The 21,206-nt window shown below is 37.7% G+C and overlaps 1 protein-coding gene across 1 annotated transcript in view; it reads left to right on the top strand.

The window, feature by feature from the left end:
* Positions 1 to 20,673, top strand: part of BCL2 (BCL2 apoptosis regulator) — a 267,870-nt gene extending 247,197 nt beyond the window's left edge. The window contains exon 3 of the mRNA XM_077492073.1: positions 7,488 to 20,673. Within this exon, the coding sequence (XP_077348199.1) occupies positions 7,488 to 7,622 (135 nt within the window). The 3' untranslated portion in view covers positions 7,623 to 20,673. The remainder of the gene's footprint in view (positions 1 to 7,487) is intronic.
* The last annotated feature ends 533 nt before the right edge of the window (positions 20,674 to 21,206 follow it).

Below are 21,206 nucleotides of genomic sequence, written 5' to 3'. Positions count from 1 at the left end.
TATTTTTTTATTCAAAAAAGTGCATTTTTTCCAAAAAAAGTGTGCTTGTAAGACCGCTGCGCAAATACGGTGTGAAAAAAAGTATTTCAATGACCGCCATTTTATTCTCTAGGGTGTTAGAAAAAAAACAATATAAAATGTTTGGGGGTTCTAAGTAATTTTCTTGCAAAAAAAACTGTTTTAAACATATAAACACCAAATCTGAAAAAGAGGCCTGGTCCTTAAGTGGTTAAAGGGCCGATGTACAGCTATGGCGATTTGCCCAGGAGAGCCAACCTACCACAGTATAATGACAGCGGCAGGTTGTTTAGTGGTTAAAGTAGAAGTCCACACTAAAACTAGAATCCCTGCATCTCCAGATATCCACGATCTAACACTAACCTACCTAGCCCTGTAAAGAAGAAATCAGTATACATGCCTTTTTTTTAACCACTTCAATACAGGGCACTTAAACACCTTCCTGCCCAGACCAATTTTGAGCTTTCAGCGCTGTCGCACTTTGAATGACAATTGCGCGGTCATGCTACACTGTACCCAAATGAAATTTTTATCATTTTTTTCCCACAAATAGAGCTTTCTTTTGGTGGTATTTGATCACCTCTACGGTTTTTATTTTTTGCGCTTTTAGTTTCAAAACTTTGTAAATAAGTACGTTTTCTCCTTCACTGATGGGCACTGATGGGGCTAAACTGATGGGCACTGATAAGGTGGCACTGATGGGCACCAATGATGTGGCACCAATGAAGTGGCACTGATGAGGTGGCATTGATGGACACTGATAGGCGGCACGGATGGGCGACACAGATGGACACTGATAGGTGGCACAAATTGGCACTGATAGCTGGCACGGATTGGCATGGATGGGCGGCACAGATGGGCATGGATAGGCGGCACAGATGGGCATGGATAGGCGGCACAGATGGGCATGGGTGGGTACTGATAGGCGGCACAGGTGGGCACTTATAGGCGGCACAGGTGGGCACTCATAGGCGGCATTGGTGTTATACTGTACTAATGCCAATCAGTGCCAAACAATAATGCATGCCAATCAGTGATGCCCATTGTGGGCACTGATTGGCATCCATTGTGCTGACTGGCATCCCTGGTGGTCTAGGGAGGATTACCTTTTGCTGGGCATCCCTGGTGGTCTGGTGGCATCCCTGGTGGTCCAGTGTGGGCATCCTCGGGGGGGCTGTGCTGATAATCAATCAGCACAGACCCCCCCTGTCAGAGGAGCAGCCGATCGGCTCTCCTCTACTCGCATCTGACTGACGCGAGTGAGGAGAAGCCGATCACTGGCTCTTCCTATTTACACTGTGATCAGCCGTGATTGGACACGGCTGATCACGTGGTAAAGAGTCTCCGGAGACTCTTTACCGAGATCGTAGTTGCCGGGTGTCAGACTGACACCCCGCAACAACGATCGCCGCGATGCGCGCCCCCGGGGGCGCGCAGCGGCTCATAATCCTGATCATGTCATATGACGTCCGATCAGGATTATGAAACCACTTTGCCACCGTCAATTGCCTATAGGGCGGGCGGCAAGTGGTTAAACCAATCCGACTCGATCCCACACTGACTTGTCAGCTGCAGTGTTGCTGTGGCACTATAGTGCTAAAAATAGTGCCTGCAAAGTGCCTCTCCTCTCACTCCATTGTGAAAGCCTGAGTGCTTTCACTCTGGAGCGGTGCGCTGGCAGAACGCCAGAAAAAGTCCTGCAAGCAGCATCTTTGAGGTGCTGTAGGAGCGGTGTATAAAATGGGCACATTTAACCCTTTTTCGGCCATTAGCGGGGGTTAAAAGCTTCCCGCTGGCAGATGAAAAGTGCCACAAAAATGACAGTAAAGCACCACTAAAAATAGCGGCGATTTACCTCCAACGCCCCAGTGTGAAAGCCTCATACAAACTATCGGACTTTCTAAAAACGTTCCCGTGGATTTCTGTACAAAGGGCGTTGGCCCTGAACTTGTTAAACATACACACGATCTGACTTTTTCAGCCAACTTTCACCAAATCAAGTGTTTTTTCTGCTCTTTACAGCCACCTTTGGTCAACTTCTGTATTGTTGTCTGATCTTTTGCATTGGTTCTAAGCATACGTGTTTGTAAAGTCTGATGGCTTTTTTTTTTTTTTACACACAATCCGACTTTACTCCATCGGACTTATGCGCTCAGACCAGGATTGAGAGCCAAACAGGTACAGCCAACAAAAGTCCAATGAAAACCGAAAAAGTTTGTCCGATGGAGCATACACACGGTCGGATGTTACCTTAAAACAGCTAATTTGCATGTTTGTTGCCAAAAAGTCAGATCGTGTGTACGGGCCTTAAGACTCACTGACCCACCCACTCACTTTCCGTCATTTGATGGACAAGTCACCTGGTCTGTCCTGGCCAGCATCATGACAGACCTGCCTAGTTGTGATAGGGAGCATTTCACAAGCTGCTCACAATCCCACCCATTGTCTTGGTCATTCATGTTCATTGCTACTACAATTCAAAAAGCATCATGGTGATTGTTTGTTATTGCAGCTGCACACCCGCGGAAGTAACGTCAGCACCTCCCTAGCTTTCTCCGGGTGCCTAGGCATAACTGCCTTGACATCACGCAAATTATGAAGATAATTTACTTAAAATAAAATATATTAGTTAAAGGAAAAACATATACACGTTTAACGTGTATAGGGACAGGAAGTGCTGGTGACAATTAGCCAGTAGTTCAGCTTGAACTGTAACTCCTTATCTCCTTCACAACAACGCTAAGATTGGAATAAGGAGGGGCAGTACTTGCAGTCAAAAGGATCTTGTATTAGCATGTGCTGGCAGGAGAAGAGAGCAGAGAGATGACCTAATCAGGCTTTTTCTGTTCCTTCACTGTTCAGCGACAGGCAGGGAGAAGGGAGGTGACCTAGCTGTGCCACTTAGTTACTGTAAAAGCAGGTCACCAGGCTAACTGTGCTTGCGGTAGGCCTGTAAATCTACAACTTGACGAAAACAGTTTCCACATATGTATTTCAACCATGTTTTTAGCTATTTATCTGGAGTTGAGCATTAAAGTAGCTAAATGGAGTCATATAAAGTTCTTGTTTATTACACTAGTTGTCTAATCAAGAATTCTATACATTTTGTAAAGTTTTCCTGCAGACATAACATCTAAGATCTTCTGTTACTTGGTCATCTCATTATATATCATCATAAAATGTAAACATTAAAAAAAAAAATGTTTGATCTATTTACCTCAAGCAATGTACAGAATATTAATTTACCTCATGGTATAGTTGTTAATATTAATAATATAGCTTGTACTGCTCATTAAGTGCTGGAGATCTGAGGTTAGTATCAGCTATAGAATGATTATAGTTGTATGATTATTTTTCCATACTAGTTTTCAAGTATTCCGCTGTAGGCAAACATAGCTTGCCACATGCTGTGATCTAAGATACTAAGATATTTTAAATACATTCCCTTCAAATTATAGAAAATAACAAGCAAGGACCATATTTGGTGTGTACATATCATATATACAATGATGGGCACCAGACTTCTGTAATAACATGGAAACAAGGATCACATAGCGGTGGGAGAGGGCATAGTCTTTCTTGGCCTGAATTCTCTTTCTAAGCTGTGCATTTTTATTCACACAAGCTTATGCAGGAAGATGGGCACATAGTATAAAACACATAGTATGTACCATTGTCCTGCACTCAGCAGTCCCAGGAAATGTCATGAAACCTTTAGGCTGGGTCCACACTATTGCGAATTGGATGCGGATCTCCCCGCATCCAATTTGCATGTGGATCTCCCCGCACCCAATTTGCATACGGATCTCTCGGCATCCAATTTGCATAGCACGAGATTGTGACCGGCTCTCTATGGAGCCGGTTCACAAATCCCTGCAGCAGCTCCGTGTGCATTTTTGGTCAGTTTCATGTTTAATGTTCGAATTCAGCCCACAATGCTGAAATCGGACCTAAAACTGTGAATGGAGACACACCGGACCCCTGCTGCGAGCCACTGCGATCTCTAGTGTGAACCCAGCCTTAGAAATGGCTTACTAAGCCTAATATGTCCATAGGTCATGGTGTTGTTTTCTGATGGGTTTATTTTTGTGTTAGTCTTAAACAGTATTAAAAATGTAATATTTTATGGCATACCAATAAATGTGGAGGGTGCGTTAATTTTATTTTTTTAAGGATTTATATCTTCTATATTTTCACCTAAGATGAAAAAAATGAAAAATCAGCATAATTTACAGTCTGTAGGATGTGTCCCTTGTGCTGATCCCTTTTCTGTAAAGAGAAATCCTCTCCCATCCATGGGCCACCCTCCACCCCCACCGCCATAATCTTCTGGTGTGACAGAGGATAATAATTAAGGAGCTGTGACGGGTTCTCATCAAGAGTGCCCGACTATGGTCAACTTTTCCACCCAGTTGCTACAGTCATGGAAGCCATACTACTGCTTCTATGAATGAAAGAGGATCTATGAATAGCGGGTGGGTGAATGGATTGACAGCTCTACCCCCTTCATTTATGAACATGATTCATTCATAGAAGCTACTGTGAATGAAGGAGCTGGGTGGAAAGGTGAATTAGATGTGTTAACCCCTGATGCAGAGGAGAAGAAGAGGAATCCGCAAAAGGGACACATCCTACAAGACTGTAAGTTATGCCCTTTGTAATATTTTTCTTGTTTTTTATTTTAGCTAAACTTAGGCTTTAAAAACATTTTATTTTTATTTTAAAGGGAGGGAAGGTTAGGACCACTGTCAAGTCTGTGCCCCATTCACTTACTTCCTTTGTATTAGACAGATGTCAGACAGAACAGGAAGCAAAGGGCAGTCTCCACGAATAGGATGAAAACAGCATTTTAATTTGAGTTCTAAGGACACATTCACACCACTGCGTTGTAGTAATGACTTTTATTACAATGGACAGTGCAATTTGTGCCATTCAGTTTGAATGTTGATTAGCTATTGCATTGACTTACTGCAGTGTTGGCCGTGGTGTTTTTTCATTTTGAATGGAACTCCAACACATGCATATACATAGCACACCTGCACCATAACACACTTCAGTATACCATAACACATAATTTGCGATGTGCTGTGGTAAAAAAAAGAAAAACATTTAAAACAAATGGACTGTGGTAATGCAGTGTGATGAAGAAGCATATTACATAGTGTTCTAACACATGCTTTACCACATTGCTTTCTATTGTAAATAGGTCCTCCAAAACAAAACCTTTCCTGGACCTTGTCAAAACGCTGTACTCTGATTTGCTCACAAACCACTGTGCTCCTTTCTCCAGCTAGTTGAATAAGTAATCCTTAACCTTATTTCCATCACACACTAGAAATCAAAGTTTTTGACATTTTATAACATTTGAACCTTTGCCAGCTTTCTATTGATTTCAGAGACTCTATTGAGGGGAACTCCCTTTACTTCCTGTCCAGTCGGTGACCTCACAGGAAGTATGTTGACATTACTCCAGTGGGGACTGACCGTAATAAAAAAAACTTTTAACCCCTCCCCTCACTAAGTTTTTGTCCTGTGACCATACAGGCAGTGATGAGAAATCTCCCTAAATGGAATACATCAATTAAAACACAAGAGCATCCAAAACGAAAGTGGAATTTTGTCTAGAGTTCTCCATTAAAAATGTAATTAAAGTTTAGAAAATACATTTAATTGAGGGAATGCAAAGGTAAGCAAGTTGGATTGGATGTGCTAGTAACTACAGCTTTGCAGTCTTTGTAGTATCTGTAAACAAACTGATTTCATTACAGCAAATCGGTCATTGTCATCTTCCTAGCTTAATGGAAAATGCAGAAAATAGTAAACGTAGCTCTTTCATATTTTCTGTGCCACGCTTTAAATAATTTTAGTCGTAACGGGAAATGTCTAATTATAATAAGGCGTCCAGATGTGGTTGGAATGATAACCCGGTACAACATTATCTGGAAATACTGCAGACATGCAATTAATTAGACAGGAAAGAGGAGGCCAATGATATTGCAAGTTTCCATTTTCATCATAAGCAGGTCTCAGAGTGTTGAGTAAAGCAGTCGGTATAGTAGGGTCTCCTTTGTATGAGTATCTGTTAGGGATTTACCTTTTAACTAAGACAGTTCTTTCACACCCTCTGCTGGCAACTTTGTGATTTAGATTTGCTAAAGCTGGAACCTGATGAAAGGTGCTTAAAATAGAATGGCATTTGTTTTATGCTTTACTGCTGACACCTCATATAAGTAAACGTAATGCAAGAGAACATCTGACCTTTGAATTATATATTCACTTGGTTCAAGCTTATCTTTGATCTTATATGGCTGACATGAGAACGTTGTTTGTTGTCACTTTATATGACAGCTTTTACCATAGTAGCCTTTTCACCAGAATACCTCTATTAGAAAATGCACAGTACAATAATCCTTGCATAGTAGAAGAAAAGAGTATATTATTACAATCAATATAATTTATGCTTCATAGCAAATAGATATTGTCCAGTGTTTTTTACATTAACTTGGTACTTGATATTATTTTCATCAAATAACAGTTTGTCATAATAACAATAAATGACAGAAGTACCAACTCTACTGTTCCTTGCAATTCTGGGCCTTAAAGGAGCCGTTTAAAGATGATTGTACTTTTAATTAAACTCCTGCACACCACCTTCTCCTTCAGGACTCCTAGGCTAATCTGCACGTATGCCCAGCTTCTTAAATACCCCAGTGGACTCAGTCAGTGCCATGGAGCTAAGGAGATGGAGTGGGGGAAAACAGTGCAGAATGGCTTGAGATCTGGAAGGGGGCAAGTGGGGCATCTGTATTTTAGGAGGTGGTGGAGCTGTACTTTAAAAGTAAAATAACCATAATGCCTATGGAGACCAGTCAAATGCTTGTCTATCTGTTTTTTTTAGTGCCAGCTCCATTGACAACTAGAAAAAACTTTAAAAGCTAGGCACCTGCTGTAAATTTTAGGAAGTATTGTTTACCTGGCTCATTGGTTTTACTCAACCCTATATATATATATATATATATATATATATATATATATATATATATACCTGTAATGCAGCTCTTTAATTGACTGCTATGCAGTCTGCAGGAAGGTCTAAGACCTGGCTGTGGTGTCTGGCTAAGATGACTAGCTAAACTGAACAAATATGACATATTTTGAGTTCTAAAAATATTTACATTTTCAGATGCAGCTTTTGGATGTGTAAAAGTGGTTTACATTCTGATTACCAAGAATCCAATTGGCTGTTATAAATTATTTCATCAAGATAATATTCATGTATTTCATATTTTATATTTCAGATTTTATACTACATGTTTAAATGTGATAATGTATAGTCATGTGTTTAGTTCTGTAGAAATCTATAACATATACTAATTTGTGCAGAAAGATGCATATTTTTTTAACATTTTATTTGTTCACACTTTTTTTGGGGTATATTTAACTAATTTTTTTGTTTTACTGTCTTGCAGGAGGCTTTTGTTGAACTGTATGGCAGCAGTGTCCAGCCACCATTTGATCCTTCATGGCTGTCTATCAAGACCATCCTAAGTATTGCCGTCGTTGGAGCATGCATCACTCTAGGTGCCTATTTGGGACACAAGTGATAATGTGCGCGGCCTCTAATCTAACGTCAATTATTTAAAGGGACACTTCTACGTGTAAGACTAATGGACCAACTGTCAAATCAGCTATGACTGCCAAAGGAGGATTTGTTTCTTTGTTTTAGATGTATTTTCTTTTTGTAGTTATATTTATTGAATTTATTTGCATTTCATGTTAAGCTTCGCCATCAGAGTTTCATACCTGTTGTGCTAGAAAAGTAACTAGTTGCTTGTCACTTTAATTTTTTTTTTCTACCCCTCACTTCCATTACCAGGCACAGAACGTCTGGTTGCCAGATTATTTTTGAAAATGCAAATCTGTATCTAAATCAAACAAGTTTAGCCAGAACATGAAAATAATACAGACTAAAACTCTGACTCTTTTGGATATGGCTGTCATAATGGTTTTATTTGATCATCGCTTTTACAGAACATCAGTATTTTTTAATGGAAGCCATGATTGGGGATTGAGGATTCAACACTGTTTAAAGAACAGCAAAACAAATATAGGCTTCTTCTAATTGAAATTAATGACTTTTTCAGTACTTAAAGAGCAGTTTTGGTAAGAACCCTTAAGTGGAGTAGCAAAGATGAGTATGATTGGGCAATTCTCACGTGTGTCTGAGAGATCAATTAAAGGGCAAAGAAAGGCACAGACTACATGACAACAGAAATACCCCCTCTGCCCACTCATCTGATTGAGTCTTACTGAAGTTGCCTTAACTATGCCTTATTTATCATTTGTAAACAGCATATTTTCGACACACCTTTAATTTCCAATTGGATGTGAATATATTATTAGATCAATTAAAGCAATGATGGGAGTATAGTGTTCACATGCAACGCAATGCAAACATGCAATGTTTGGATCTGGACAGCTAAATTAGCTCTCCCAGACAAAGCTGTGACCCTTGTGATTCCATCCAGTTACCATAAGAAATCTTTTTTAAACAATGTCAAACCTCTGAGACCTCTGCCTTCAGCATTGTTCATATGGAGGTATTTGTTTCCATAATGATCACATTGAAAATGGGATCATAACTTTGTGTCAAACTTTGTGGTGTTGTCAGTTCCAGTTGGATTTATGCACAAGGTTTTTTGAGTTGTAGTATCCAAACCTCTGGCTTTGGTAGGAAAGCCAGCCATATCTGGCAACCAGACAAAAAAAAAATAAGCTTGTGTTTTGTTGTATTACATCAGTACATAATTTTAGGTTATTTAGAAGTTATTTTTGAACTTTTTCTTTTACGTTTGCATTATCCATTAATGTTTGATTGCTGGTTAGTCTATATTTGCAGTGAAAATGCAATTTATTTTAATATAGGTCCAATCGTTCCTTAAAACTGATTCTGACTGAGATTAGCTGATTAGCTAAAAAATGCACCTTGTTTGTTGAAGGGGGTTTCCATTTTTCATATTATGATCTGGACTCTAGAAAAACAACTTTCCAAGTAGCAGTATTGTGGGTTTCTTCTCCCCTAAGTTATTCTTATCTGTTGCAACCATACAATGCTTGCAGAGGTCATCTAGCAGGCTTGCTGTGGTGATATAATGAGGCACCTGCCAGTGCTATTACATATAAATATTTGCTCCCCTAGTCTAATATAGACAATAAGGGTTGATTTACTAAAACTGGAGAGTGGAAAATCAGATCAGCTTCCAGGTTTTATTATCAAAGCTTACCGTAATTGAACAAGCTGATGAAGTTAGAAGCTGATTGGCTACCTTGCGCATCTGCACCAGATTTTGCACTCTGCGGTTTTATTAAATCAACCCCTAAGTGTCCAATGGATGCTACGAGAAGGTAGCGATTGGTTGTTACACAGAGAGATGTTATTCAAGTTCATTTATAATAGAAGGTGGAACTTCCTTAAAGGGACACTATCATTAAAAATGTTGCTTTTTTAAACGAACACATTTCCAATAACTATATAATATAATATATTTTTGTTATTTGTTTAAAGATGACTCCACTAAAAACTGATATTTCAACTGTAGTGGATGTTGGAAGGCTGAATCACCTGCCATCTTCTTTTACCTTGCAAGGAGGTCTCTAGGAGCACTTCCTATTCCCATCTCTGTCTCAATTTTCTATCCTGGCCAGCAAACAAGCCCTGCTATAGTCTATATTGTTTACTGTATATAATCCATTAGCTGGAGAGTGACAAGCCTACTCTACCTAAGGCTGAAGTAAAAAATTATGTTTTTAGTAGGAGTTTGAGCTGAGAACACCAGTGGGAAAAGAAGGAAAGAGGGTGGCAGCTGACTTTACATAAAAAATTCAATATTCCATATGGTATCACTGTAGATTTCATTCAACGGGATAATTTTTTTGTCACTGTATTGCAACGTAAAAGTCCATTGTTATCTCAGATCCACTCATGATGCTTCCTTTAACTCAGGCAGACTACTAAAATAGTTGAGTGGAAAATATAAACAATATCATGAAGTCAGATCTAGCTGCTGGCTTATGAAAAGTCAGCGTCTGCATGGAGTGATTACATTCACTGATTTAACATTTAGACATTGTGTAGAATGTAAATCATCATGTAACAGCACATGCCATATAACCAAATGATGGTGTCCCTACAATTTTATGTCAAACATGGGGATCAATGTGTTTCTTATATACTACGGTACAGTAATTCATCTAAGGGCAAGAAGAACACATCAGGTCCATAGATCTTGATGTATACTAGCCCTGGACATTCAATTTATTTCAGTTAATAAATACTATGCTCCACTTTATGCATACAGTATTTTGTGAAATTCCTAGACTGTATGTGTCTGTGGTTTGTAAGAACTGACACAGGGAAATTCTGAATTAGAACATAACTTTGAGGTTTTTGAATTGTTAATGAGAATACAATGTTTTTTTCTTTGTTCTCATATTTGTAACATTTAGAAAAACAATTGTGCAATAGGAGAGATTGTATGCGCTCAAGTGGCAGTTTTCCACAGAGAGTAATTGTTCTTTTTGTATGTCAAGGCATACACATTGGCCAATGCTTCTACTGCCCTATTTACTCTCTCGTCCTAATAGAAGTCCTTACTTATTTTACTCTGAAGCATACTATTTTTCTTTCCAAAACTAGTATACATATATATTTTTTTAAGAAAAAGCATATTTTTGTTAAAAGCCTTTAGTTGTGCCCTTCGCGAGTAGTAGGGTCTAAATAGCTTTCATTTATGAAAGTCTAAATGTCTCGGTTCTAACTAAAGTTGACTTAGCACTCACTGTAAAATTGTTTTCGCCTGACTCCATCTCTAATACACATGGAATGTAGTCACGTGTAGAAGAGAATTAACCAAAAATTCAAGAAGCAATAAGGACTTGGAAGAGTAACCGAAATGTTCAGTCCGTATACATAAATTAATCTTCTACATTCAAAAGATTACTAGACATAAATCTGGGTAAACTATAGTAGCTCAAAGAAGCATACAGATTACCTATCTTATATTCTTTGCTATGTACAAACTAAAAAAAAATACCAGTGGTTCATTCTGAAATATGGTGTAAGGATCCATTTGGTTGAATTAATGACTAATAATGCAAATATATTTGTGCATGACTGAACACCACTAAAAGTTTGTCCTCGTTGTATTTTTATGTTATACTAATGGTAACCACAGGTAAGAAAGGGGTTGTGAATCCAATGTATGTGCATGCTATCTTTGTATGATATAGTAGCCAAAGGTTGCAATGTTTCTCAGGTTCCAGTCATAGAGAACCATTGGCATGCAGTAGTGAAGAGAGCACTATATGTACTACACAGCCCCTAACAAGCATGTACTAATTTTGTGATGGTGTTGGCATTGTAAGTATAACAATCAAAAAATGTAAAGGACCTTGTTTTAGCTATGTAGAAGAAATGCTGCTTCCTTCCTACCAGTGTGCATCTCAGCATTTATGTTGCTTTTGATTGTTCCAAGAATTCACTATATGTATTACATCATTTGTACTATAGAGTGGCAGTTTTTTATTTCATGTTGTAAAGAATGTTGTGTGTTCTGGAGGTGTGGGAATGAAGTGTACATACTGTTTTCAGAATTGGGCAATTTATTATATTTTAACTGTTAGAAAAAAAATGAATATTGGGATGGCTGGTAATCATGTTGATTGTAATTTTCTGTAGGTCTCATATATAGAGATCCGAATATTTACCTGAAATGTAACCACAACCCATACTGGTGTTTACCCCAATATTAAACGCTTATTGGCCATAATAATATATTTTAGTGGATTATACAATTTGCATAATATTCCATAGGTAGAGGTTGCGCTATAGGGGTAAAATATGGTCACATAACTCTTGCTACCAAGCCAAGTTAGAAAAATGCTTGTTGACTTATATGAAAGGGCTACTATTGATGTTTGCTGACTTCAGAATTTTTTAACCCTTGTTGCAAGCTGGATTTGCAATCATACCTACATGTATAAGGAAAGAACTGATAGTACTTGTGCAGTTGTTGAAACCCAAATCCATTGACTCACTGTCCATTATATAGGGCTGACAGTTCCTATGCAATGCATAGAGTGTACCATAGAACCCTTTATGCAAGTCTTACAATCCGTCAACCACTTCCATTTTACTCTGAGTATATATTAAAAGTATTTTAAGGGGTTATCCATTTTGGGGCTTTTGGTAAAATAGATTTGGGTCTGAACAGCACAGCAGATTAAGAAAGCCATACGTTTTTTTTGTTTTTTTGGGGGGGGGGGGGGATGTTTGTCATCAAAGACAAATTGAACAAGAGTGGTGAGAAAATTGCATGTGTTTTTTGCATTTTCAGAATACCCAGGACATTCCATTATTTTTATCCTTAAACTGACTGAGTTTCAATTCACGTGCAGTAAAAATCTTGTTTTCTCCTTTAAAGAGAACTTGAAACAATTAGAGAGCAATCGCAGAAATTGAAAAAAAAAAAACTTGTTTACAGTAAAAAGAGTTCTTAATGGCTCTTTCACACCACAGCATTTGTGCCACAGCATGTAAAACGTGCATTTTTTTTTTATTTTTTTTTACGTTTTGCAGTGCATGATATGTATTTTTTCCAGACTTAAGCACATGAGGTCACTAGTATGTGTGCTGTGGGACACTACTGTGTCCTTTAGTGATGTAGAGGTCAGCTGGAGGAGCCAGTGAGCACAGTGGGGTCACAGGAGATCGCCACTTCTGGAAGCGTTGCTTTCTGCAGAGACTTCAGGGACCATTTCTTCTCTTTGTAGTGGTGATCGATGGCTTTTAGCAGTGAGAAAGGAATTAGCTTTTTTTTCTGGGAAGTCTTTTATCCTGGTATTTGTTTTAGTTAGAGTCACTTTAATAATCTATGCATGTAACCTTTAATTTATGCCAATTTTCTTTGCCTTTTAAATGTAAATTGAACTTAAGTAGTGAACTAAATATTACTAGCTTTTGAGCTGGGCAACGAAAATTTCCATTTCCTATCTCTGCTAGTCCTTTGTACATGTTCACTATTTGTCGAACTAAACCCGGCCCTGTATGATATCATTAGAAACTGTTATATAAGGCAACAAGCATTTTAGCACTGACAAGTTACTGAGATGTGATTTTTTTTCCCCCATCTTTCCACTGTCCACTTGAAGAAGAAATGCTGATCAGGCAGCAGCTATTCAGTTTTGGGGGAGAATAAGCATCATTATGTACACACCAAATGGGTCATAAGGGGAGATGGAGAGTTGGATGAAATTACAAAATAAAACTCTTGTGGCTTTCGGTAAAGTGTTACTAAACCCAGTACCTGCATTCACTATACCTGGTCTCTCACAGTACACAGAACAGGGAAAATGCAACCATTTTAGGAAATATAAAGTGCTAAATACATTTTCTCATCAGCAGTATATAGCAGTCTTGTGACTTCTATCAGTGCCTGGTTAAAGTTTGTAGGAGGAGTTTTGATACTGCACTAGCTGCCCTATCTGGATGCAGGACCCCAGACCCTCTGTCTGGACAGTGCTGGCTGGCCCTGTGCTGATCACATGCACTCTACCAAGAAAAAAAAAAAACTCTCTAGCAATACACACCAAACTAAGCATGTGCAGCCTGACTCCAATAGCTCTGCATTATCTGGACATGTTTTTGAGTCAGTGGAAGAAGAGGAGGATCAGTGCATAGAGGATCAAACAGCCTTTTTACACAATGCAGTGGATTAGTCCCTTAAGTTCCACAGTGAGTATAACAAGCATGCTTTACTGCATATAAAGACTTTACTGTTGTGGATTTAGTAACACTTTAATACTAAAGCCATGGACTTTACTTCAAAACATCAATATAGCCTTATTATCCACTAAAACAAATAATCATAATTTCTGTTTCACTTAACATGCAGATGAGATGGGTTAATATTATATGACAATAGATTGTGTAAGCCTTCTTATTCTTACAAAAATAAATCAAAACACCTTACCCCAGCCTGTTTTCATTGAGAAAGCTGCACATAAACTGTTGATTTTGAACCGGAAAAGTCTGAGCCCCATGCCATTATTCAAACATCTTATTGGTTAGTTATCTTACCTTATTATCTGTTTGGTGTATGTACCAGCTTTATCATACTGAAAGCTGTCTACCTTTTATGCACTTTTTTTTTTTTTGTGGTTGGAGGGAGAATGACAGATGGGAAAACATATCACAACCATTAATGTGCACAGTACCTTAGTGACCATGAAGAAGAAGGTGAACTGATAAACCTGTACCTAGTCAGTCGTTTAACTGAATATAGGTTTGCTGCTCTTTCACCATTAGGAACTGGAGTTGTGTTTTGGTAATATAAAGTGAATTGTTCACCACAGTATAGTGTAAACTGGTGATCTTTCACATTAAGTTGTAGACGATTTTTGTAAGGAGTGATTTAGGAGAATATACTGTATATGTTCCAGCAGTATCACTGAGGCTGCAGTACATAACCAAAAAGAGATTTCTAATAGTCTCTTACTTGGCTGATCCTCCACGTCTTACTGTGGGGTCAGGATCTTGGCAGCCTGCTCGTATCAGTGTCTGGTAACTTAAAATAATTATTTATCTTTCAGTTCTAATATCAGAGTATTCTTTATTTTGTTACGTTTTTATAGCTAAAGATTTGTAAACTGTGCTGCTAAACTGCCAATATAATTTGAATTTATACTGATGTATATTTTTAGGGACAGCTAAGGAAGCTGCTCAAATTGGTTAGTGTGAAGTACATTACTCTCTTGTCATGGATGCAAGGCAACCATCTTGTTTAGGTTTAACAGTTTTCGTGTCATTAACTGTAAATTTAGACTAAATCACTTATTTATTTATTTTATTTGACACCTTCTACTTGAGTCTCATAGAATAGCACACCTGGACAGAAAATTCTGACTTAATTCAGAATCTGTTATTGTATACACTGCTTCTACAGCGCTGCAAAGATGCGGCTTGCAGGGCTTTTTTTGGTGTCCTGCCAGCACACCGCTCCAGTGTGAAAGCACTCAGGCTTTAACACTGGAGTGAGAGAAGCTCTTTACAGGCGCTATGTGGGTGCTATTTTTGGCGCTATAGCGCCTGTAAAGCACCTCTGTGTGAAAGCAGCCTTAGAGTTATGTCAGGACAAAAAATCTCAAGAGATTTGCAAAAATAATACAACTTGGTGTCTCAGAATGTGAATAAAATGGGAAGAAAATCATCTCTCTCCCCCCACCCTCTGCCGCTATGTGAAAACCTTTTTTTCTTTGTTTGCTTTTTCTTTTCTTTTTTTTCCTTACATATTCCAGCTTTCCCCATATCCTCCATTCTCACTTTGATGAGAATGCTGTGCTGCCTCCTGGAATATGTACTTCACATATTCCAGGTGGCATTGGCTTCCCTTTATGGAACGGGGAGGGGGTGGGCCCACTGGCACATCATCAGGAGACAGTTGCCTAAATCCAGAAGAGACATCTTTCTCCATGACTTTTATTGGGAAGCTGTCAGACCCAAGCAATCGCAGCAGGGCACTGCTGGTTCAATTGGGTGGGTAAGTATCTGCATTTAGTACAACCCAGCCTCGGGTAAGCAGGGATTTAAACACAAATGTATGAGGAGGGTGGCGTTTTTATTAAGTACCCCTCGCCATGGGTTAACTTATCTCAAATATTTTATGATGTGTTTACATTTATTGTCTGTAAATAGCCAATTGAGGGCACAGACAATAAACGTATACATAACTTAACATATATAAGTTGACCCATGGTGAGGGGTACTTAACAAGAGCTTCACGCTCCTCATAGCTTTAATTTTGTTCAAATCCCTGGGTTGAGATTAATTGACCCACACTGATGAGTAAAATAAGTGAGTGGCATGTATACATTAGAATTAGTAATGTAGCCTAAACCATATTTGCTTCAACTATAAACTAGTTGCTAGGACTTGGGACATATGCTGTATACCAGAAACTCCTTCTGGTGTACTTTCTCTACTTAAGGCCACATAAATAATAATTACTATCTTTCAGTATGTAGAATCTATGTGATCCTCAATTAGTTATGAAAATGTAAAAAAATATTGTTGCTTGTAGCGTTCGGGTTTCATCCATTTGTTTTCAGTTAAATGAAACAAGAGACTTGATTGATCATTATAGGCAGCTACTGTTGCACCTTTTTTTTGTATATATTTTTTTTTTTATATATATATAAATAGACCTTTCAATCTTGTTTCATAAGCATTGCAGGGGCCCACTTGTATACTTGGGCCGCATATTGCATGTACTCATATAAATACAGTATATTAGCCTAAACCTTTCCAAGGGTAGCCACGGCTCTCGAGGTTTGAAGTAAATGCCTAGGTGCTCACCCACAAAAAAAATCCATATAAATCTCAAGACTTCAGAAAGATGGACTGAGCTTCATCGAAACATTTACAATATAAACACTACTGCTTTTGATATTCCTTCTCTGCAAGACCGGCGAGTGCCTAGAGTTTTAGTCTACATCCTTTCATATTGCAATATGTTCACTTTAAAACAAAGCTGGTTTACTATAGAAATCTCCTCTTACCTCTGTTCCCCCCCTTCCTCATTCTTATCTACCATTATAAACTCTAATTTTAATATATGCTCAGAGTCTGAAACATTTCACAGACTGGGTTTTAGAAATTTCGTAATGAGCTTATTTGGGGCTGGAAAACTATGAGATATACCTATATATTTAAGTATTGTTAAAATGCTTAGGAATAACTAATTAGCAGGTCAATAAATTGGTGAGCATACAAACCACTTTGCTCACAACCAATAGTCTTTATGGAGTTCACCTCTAAAAAGCACCACTCCATATTTTCATACACAATGATTACCCTGGTTCAGCTGTGGGTTTAGGATTGGTCAGTCCTGATATAAATGTAATGGAGCACACCCCAGAGTCCACATGCCACCACAGATAAAAAATTCAATAGGTAGATCATAGGGTTCTTATGCCTGGTTGTACGACATTCAGGGGAGCCAAAGCCAAGGTAAGAAAAACAATTGCTGTGCTTTTGGAAGACTTGCTGAAATTAACATTAAGAACATTTAGAATTATTTTTAAAAATGCGCAGGAAAGAAGTGTCCATGTCAACAGTAACATTCATGGCAGAAACGCCATATGCTTTATTTCCTCCAATTTTTTTAACCATTCCCATTGTCAGGTGCTCCACTGTGCATTTGATATTCTTGTTTTCAAACCAAATGCAATCAGTTCCTCATTACAGAAACAGATAATGATATACTGGTCTACTGTTAAACCTGAACAAATAATGTTTCCCTGTAGCCATAAACCTCTCTGCTTAATAAAACCATGTATTTTAACACAGTGCAGGATGATAGGTTTGTGTTTGTCTATGTCTATCAATCATTGTTGTATTATATACTGATATTAACTCTTTCTAGTAGAGAATAAATATTCTGGTGTATGTAACAGCATCCTTACAGTTATATTGCCTGTTTCTGACACAAGTAAAATGCGCTTATTTTTCCAAATGTGGATCTGTCAGGCTCAGCTATTTAATGTACCATACCGTCTCTTTCTCAGTATGTTCATTTTACATCTGTTAAAGAAAAATGTAATCTTTAGCTTCATCATGGACTACCTGCTTATGGCATATTTCTTTTACTGAAACATGTTATTGATCTTTTAACTGACAAAGGTAGTAACCTGACTCTGTGTTGTTTTCTAAGGTATATATATTATAATAGCTCAACCCTTGTATCTGTTCAGCACCCAGCACTGGCTCTCAATCTAGTAGGTGGTGAATCTTAATAATTGGCTTTTTCACTTGAGAGATAATGAAGCAGTAATGTATGAAACGCCTGGGGATAAGTTCATTAAAACATAATTAATATGCAATTTATGTTTAGGATAAGTTTACACTAAATTATCTGTGTACAGTTGTTACTGTACAATGACCATAGCTGACTAATTTGCTATCAGCGTTCTGCTCGAACAGGAGCTGCATAGTTTAAACATGATGGACATAGATTTTTTTTAACCTTATTTTGTAATAGATGCATGCTAAAAAAAATGGCACTTTGCAAATCGATAACCCTAATGCTGGCCATACACTTGTGGCTATTATAAATGTTTTCAGTTGGCTCTTGTTTGAAAGTACAATTTCATGAACTTCAACAGTTCTCAGCCATCTGCAGTCCATGGCTTTGGCCATTTTCCACAGTGACCACATGATCGAAATAGGAATAGATTTAACTACTAAAAAATACATTTCACATACCTTTCAACTGCCATTGCAATCGCTTTGATTAAACACCGCTGTTTGTCATGTTATCACTTCAAATTGGGAAACAGTTTAAACAGTGGGTGAAGGATTGCTCTTTTAACCATTAGCTCCAAAATTGTCATGAAAAACGCTATGTGTGGAATGGTACATGCTTATTATAGTTAAATAATGAACCCCCATAAGATCAGTACTTTTTAAGCATCTATTAAATAATGTAAGTTGCAATTAATGATAATTCCATGCATTGGTCTGGCAGCAACCACTATAACAATAAAAGAAGAACTTCACTAGGACCAATTTGTTTCTAAACTGAAAATTAGGACTTTTGTCATATCAGAGTGGTCAACTCCTCCAATGCAGTAGATGCCTCTACTTTTTTTGCTAATTTTAATGAAAAATTACAATTTTTCTAACAGGTATGAGAAGATGAATGACATTTAATGGAGCCTAAGGACTGTGTTCATACAAATCTATTGACTGTCACAGGCAGAGACCACCCAGAGAGCTTTTTTTTTTTTTTTTTTTAGAGCCCTACAATGACAACTCACACTACAACTCAATCATGTAAGGAAGCATTTCTGACTAGTTCAACCACTTTTCTTCCCTGGCAAAATTGTATATTTTCCCTGACCATATTAAATTTTCTGGTTATTATAAATGTGAACAACTTAGCATTTCACATTCGCCTTTTTATTTTTCTATATACATGCACTAAGAATATATCTTTGGTAGTCACTTCGTTTTAAGTCTCAGTTTGCACTTCTGTTTTCTGTGATATTTTCTATATTAATTTTAATACCATAGACTTGCTTGGTATTGCTTGGTCACCTGTCCAGGCAATTTGTTTCTAAACATGGATTTTTAACTGCTTGGAATAATGTAACCAACTTCAAAGTGTGCCTACAGAACCGGAGTAATCACTCTTATTGAAATGTTCCATCAACAGGCATAGCTTACATTTCTGCTTCATTGTTCCATTTTTCTAGTGTAGCCCCCTTTCATTGAGTCTGTGACACCAGACCTGGCCCTGTGTTTGCAGGGGGAAACACGTCATCTCATTTATGTTTAACCATGTTAATTATAGTAAGTCATTAATAGGATAACATTTGCAATGCAAAATAATAAGTCATTAATAGGATAACATTTGCAATGCAAACTGAACTGAGAAGCAGGTTGTTTGACGAAATGATAAAATAAATAGCCCACTCTCCTTTCAAAGCCAGTGCCTTTATTAGGTTGTGTGCCTTACATGATAGTTTTAAAGCGGACCTGTCACCTAAGCTCAGTGATGGTAGCCAGCACTGTTGAGGTGAGCTAACATTTTTTTTAAGTCCTCACAAAATTCACTGAACAGATTTGATATCATAATATCTAGGTGGATTTTTTATTGATAGTGTTTTCATCGGTTATTATATTTGGGCATATTTATTTCAGAAATTTGCTAAGCTCATGAGGAGGTGTTATGATTGCTTGCGTCTTTCTGACAATAGAAGTTGCCTTGCTGTAATGCTGATCCATTTCTTCCAATACTTTTCTGGGCCACTGAGTTAATGGTTCAACATTCTGTAATAAGCCAAGCAGGTTGACAGAACTTCAGCTACCTGGTATTTCCAGAAGCAAAGGTCAACCTTATGTTTATCCTATGCTTGATTTCCTCCCAACCCAAACTACAAGAATAAAAAATGTGTTTTTATGAAAACTCATTGCTTTCACAGCAACATGACCCATGCTAATAAGTTCGTGGGATCTTCCTTATTTTCTGGTATTCCCAGAGGTCGAGATCGATGAAAGAGATAAAATGAAGGTGGATGGCACAATAAGACGATAACGTGACACACTCCCTGCGTCACCACCCACCCAAAACAGTTCAGTGAGTCCTGTGTGGAATTGTCATTTAAAAATTGATAGGTGAAATATTGGCCACCCCCAAATATGGCTTTCTCCATTGTGTGTAGGTGACGGGTGTAAATTAAAGAAAGGAATTACCTTGTCAAATGTTACAGGGGAAAGAATATGCAGGTTTAAGCTTATATACAAACAAAACTGATCAGTAGTAAATGTACATTGTATTGTCATCACTAACATGCTGTAACTGTGTAGCATCACTTGTATCTTTCTATTTGTGTGTACATATTTATATATTTTTTGTAATGTATGTACTGTGTAGCTATCATTTGCATTTTAAATGTAAAGCTAGACTTTGCTTTATGAAAATGTCTGACATTACGCGCTTTGTGACCTTAAGTAGCAATATCTAGATTTTGTTTTTAAGTACACAGTCAGTTTTAAAATGAGAAAATATTTCATTAAAATTGTGTTTGATCACATAACAGTGTGGTTTGTGTACATTATTTGTGTTGATATATTTCTTATGATCTCAGGTATGTTTTTTTGACCCTTGCTTATGCTGAGTGAATACGAATTAGTTATGATTAATTAATCAGGACAGCTACATGACTGAAAAATGACAGGTATATGATAAATTGACAAGAAATAGCAAGTAGATTCATTATCTGTATTAGTTATTCCAGTCATGGTATATACCTATTCTAGCTATTGTTACTATCCCCTCTATGAATGACGGCGATTGGGGCTTATGATTTATATAGGAACAATTACTCCCATGAAAGATATTATTTTTAGTTATGCAAGAAAACTGTACATTTCAAAAGGCTGTGCATTTAATTGTGATTGTACAGGGTAGATAGCGCTGTCATCGTGGGGAGCCATTAGGGCACAATACCATCGCAAACTCCCTTTGGCCTCCTGTATCCTATAGCCTAAGCTCTAAGCTTAGGCTATACCTCTAAGTTTTCAAACTTTCCAGAGCTGAAAAACAACTATACTGCCTTCTTCAAAGATA

Source organism: Lithobates pipiens, unplaced genomic scaffold (genome assembly GCF_037356315.1).
Source record: "Lithobates pipiens isolate NorthernLeopardFrog02 unplaced genomic scaffold, aLitPip1_a1.2 Scaffold_19, whole genome shotgun sequence".
Lineage (NCBI taxonomy): Eukaryota > Metazoa > Chordata > Amphibia > Anura > Ranidae > Lithobates > Lithobates pipiens.
The sequence above is the reverse complement of the archived record's forward strand: the minus strand, read 5'-3'. Positions and strand labels throughout refer to the sequence as shown.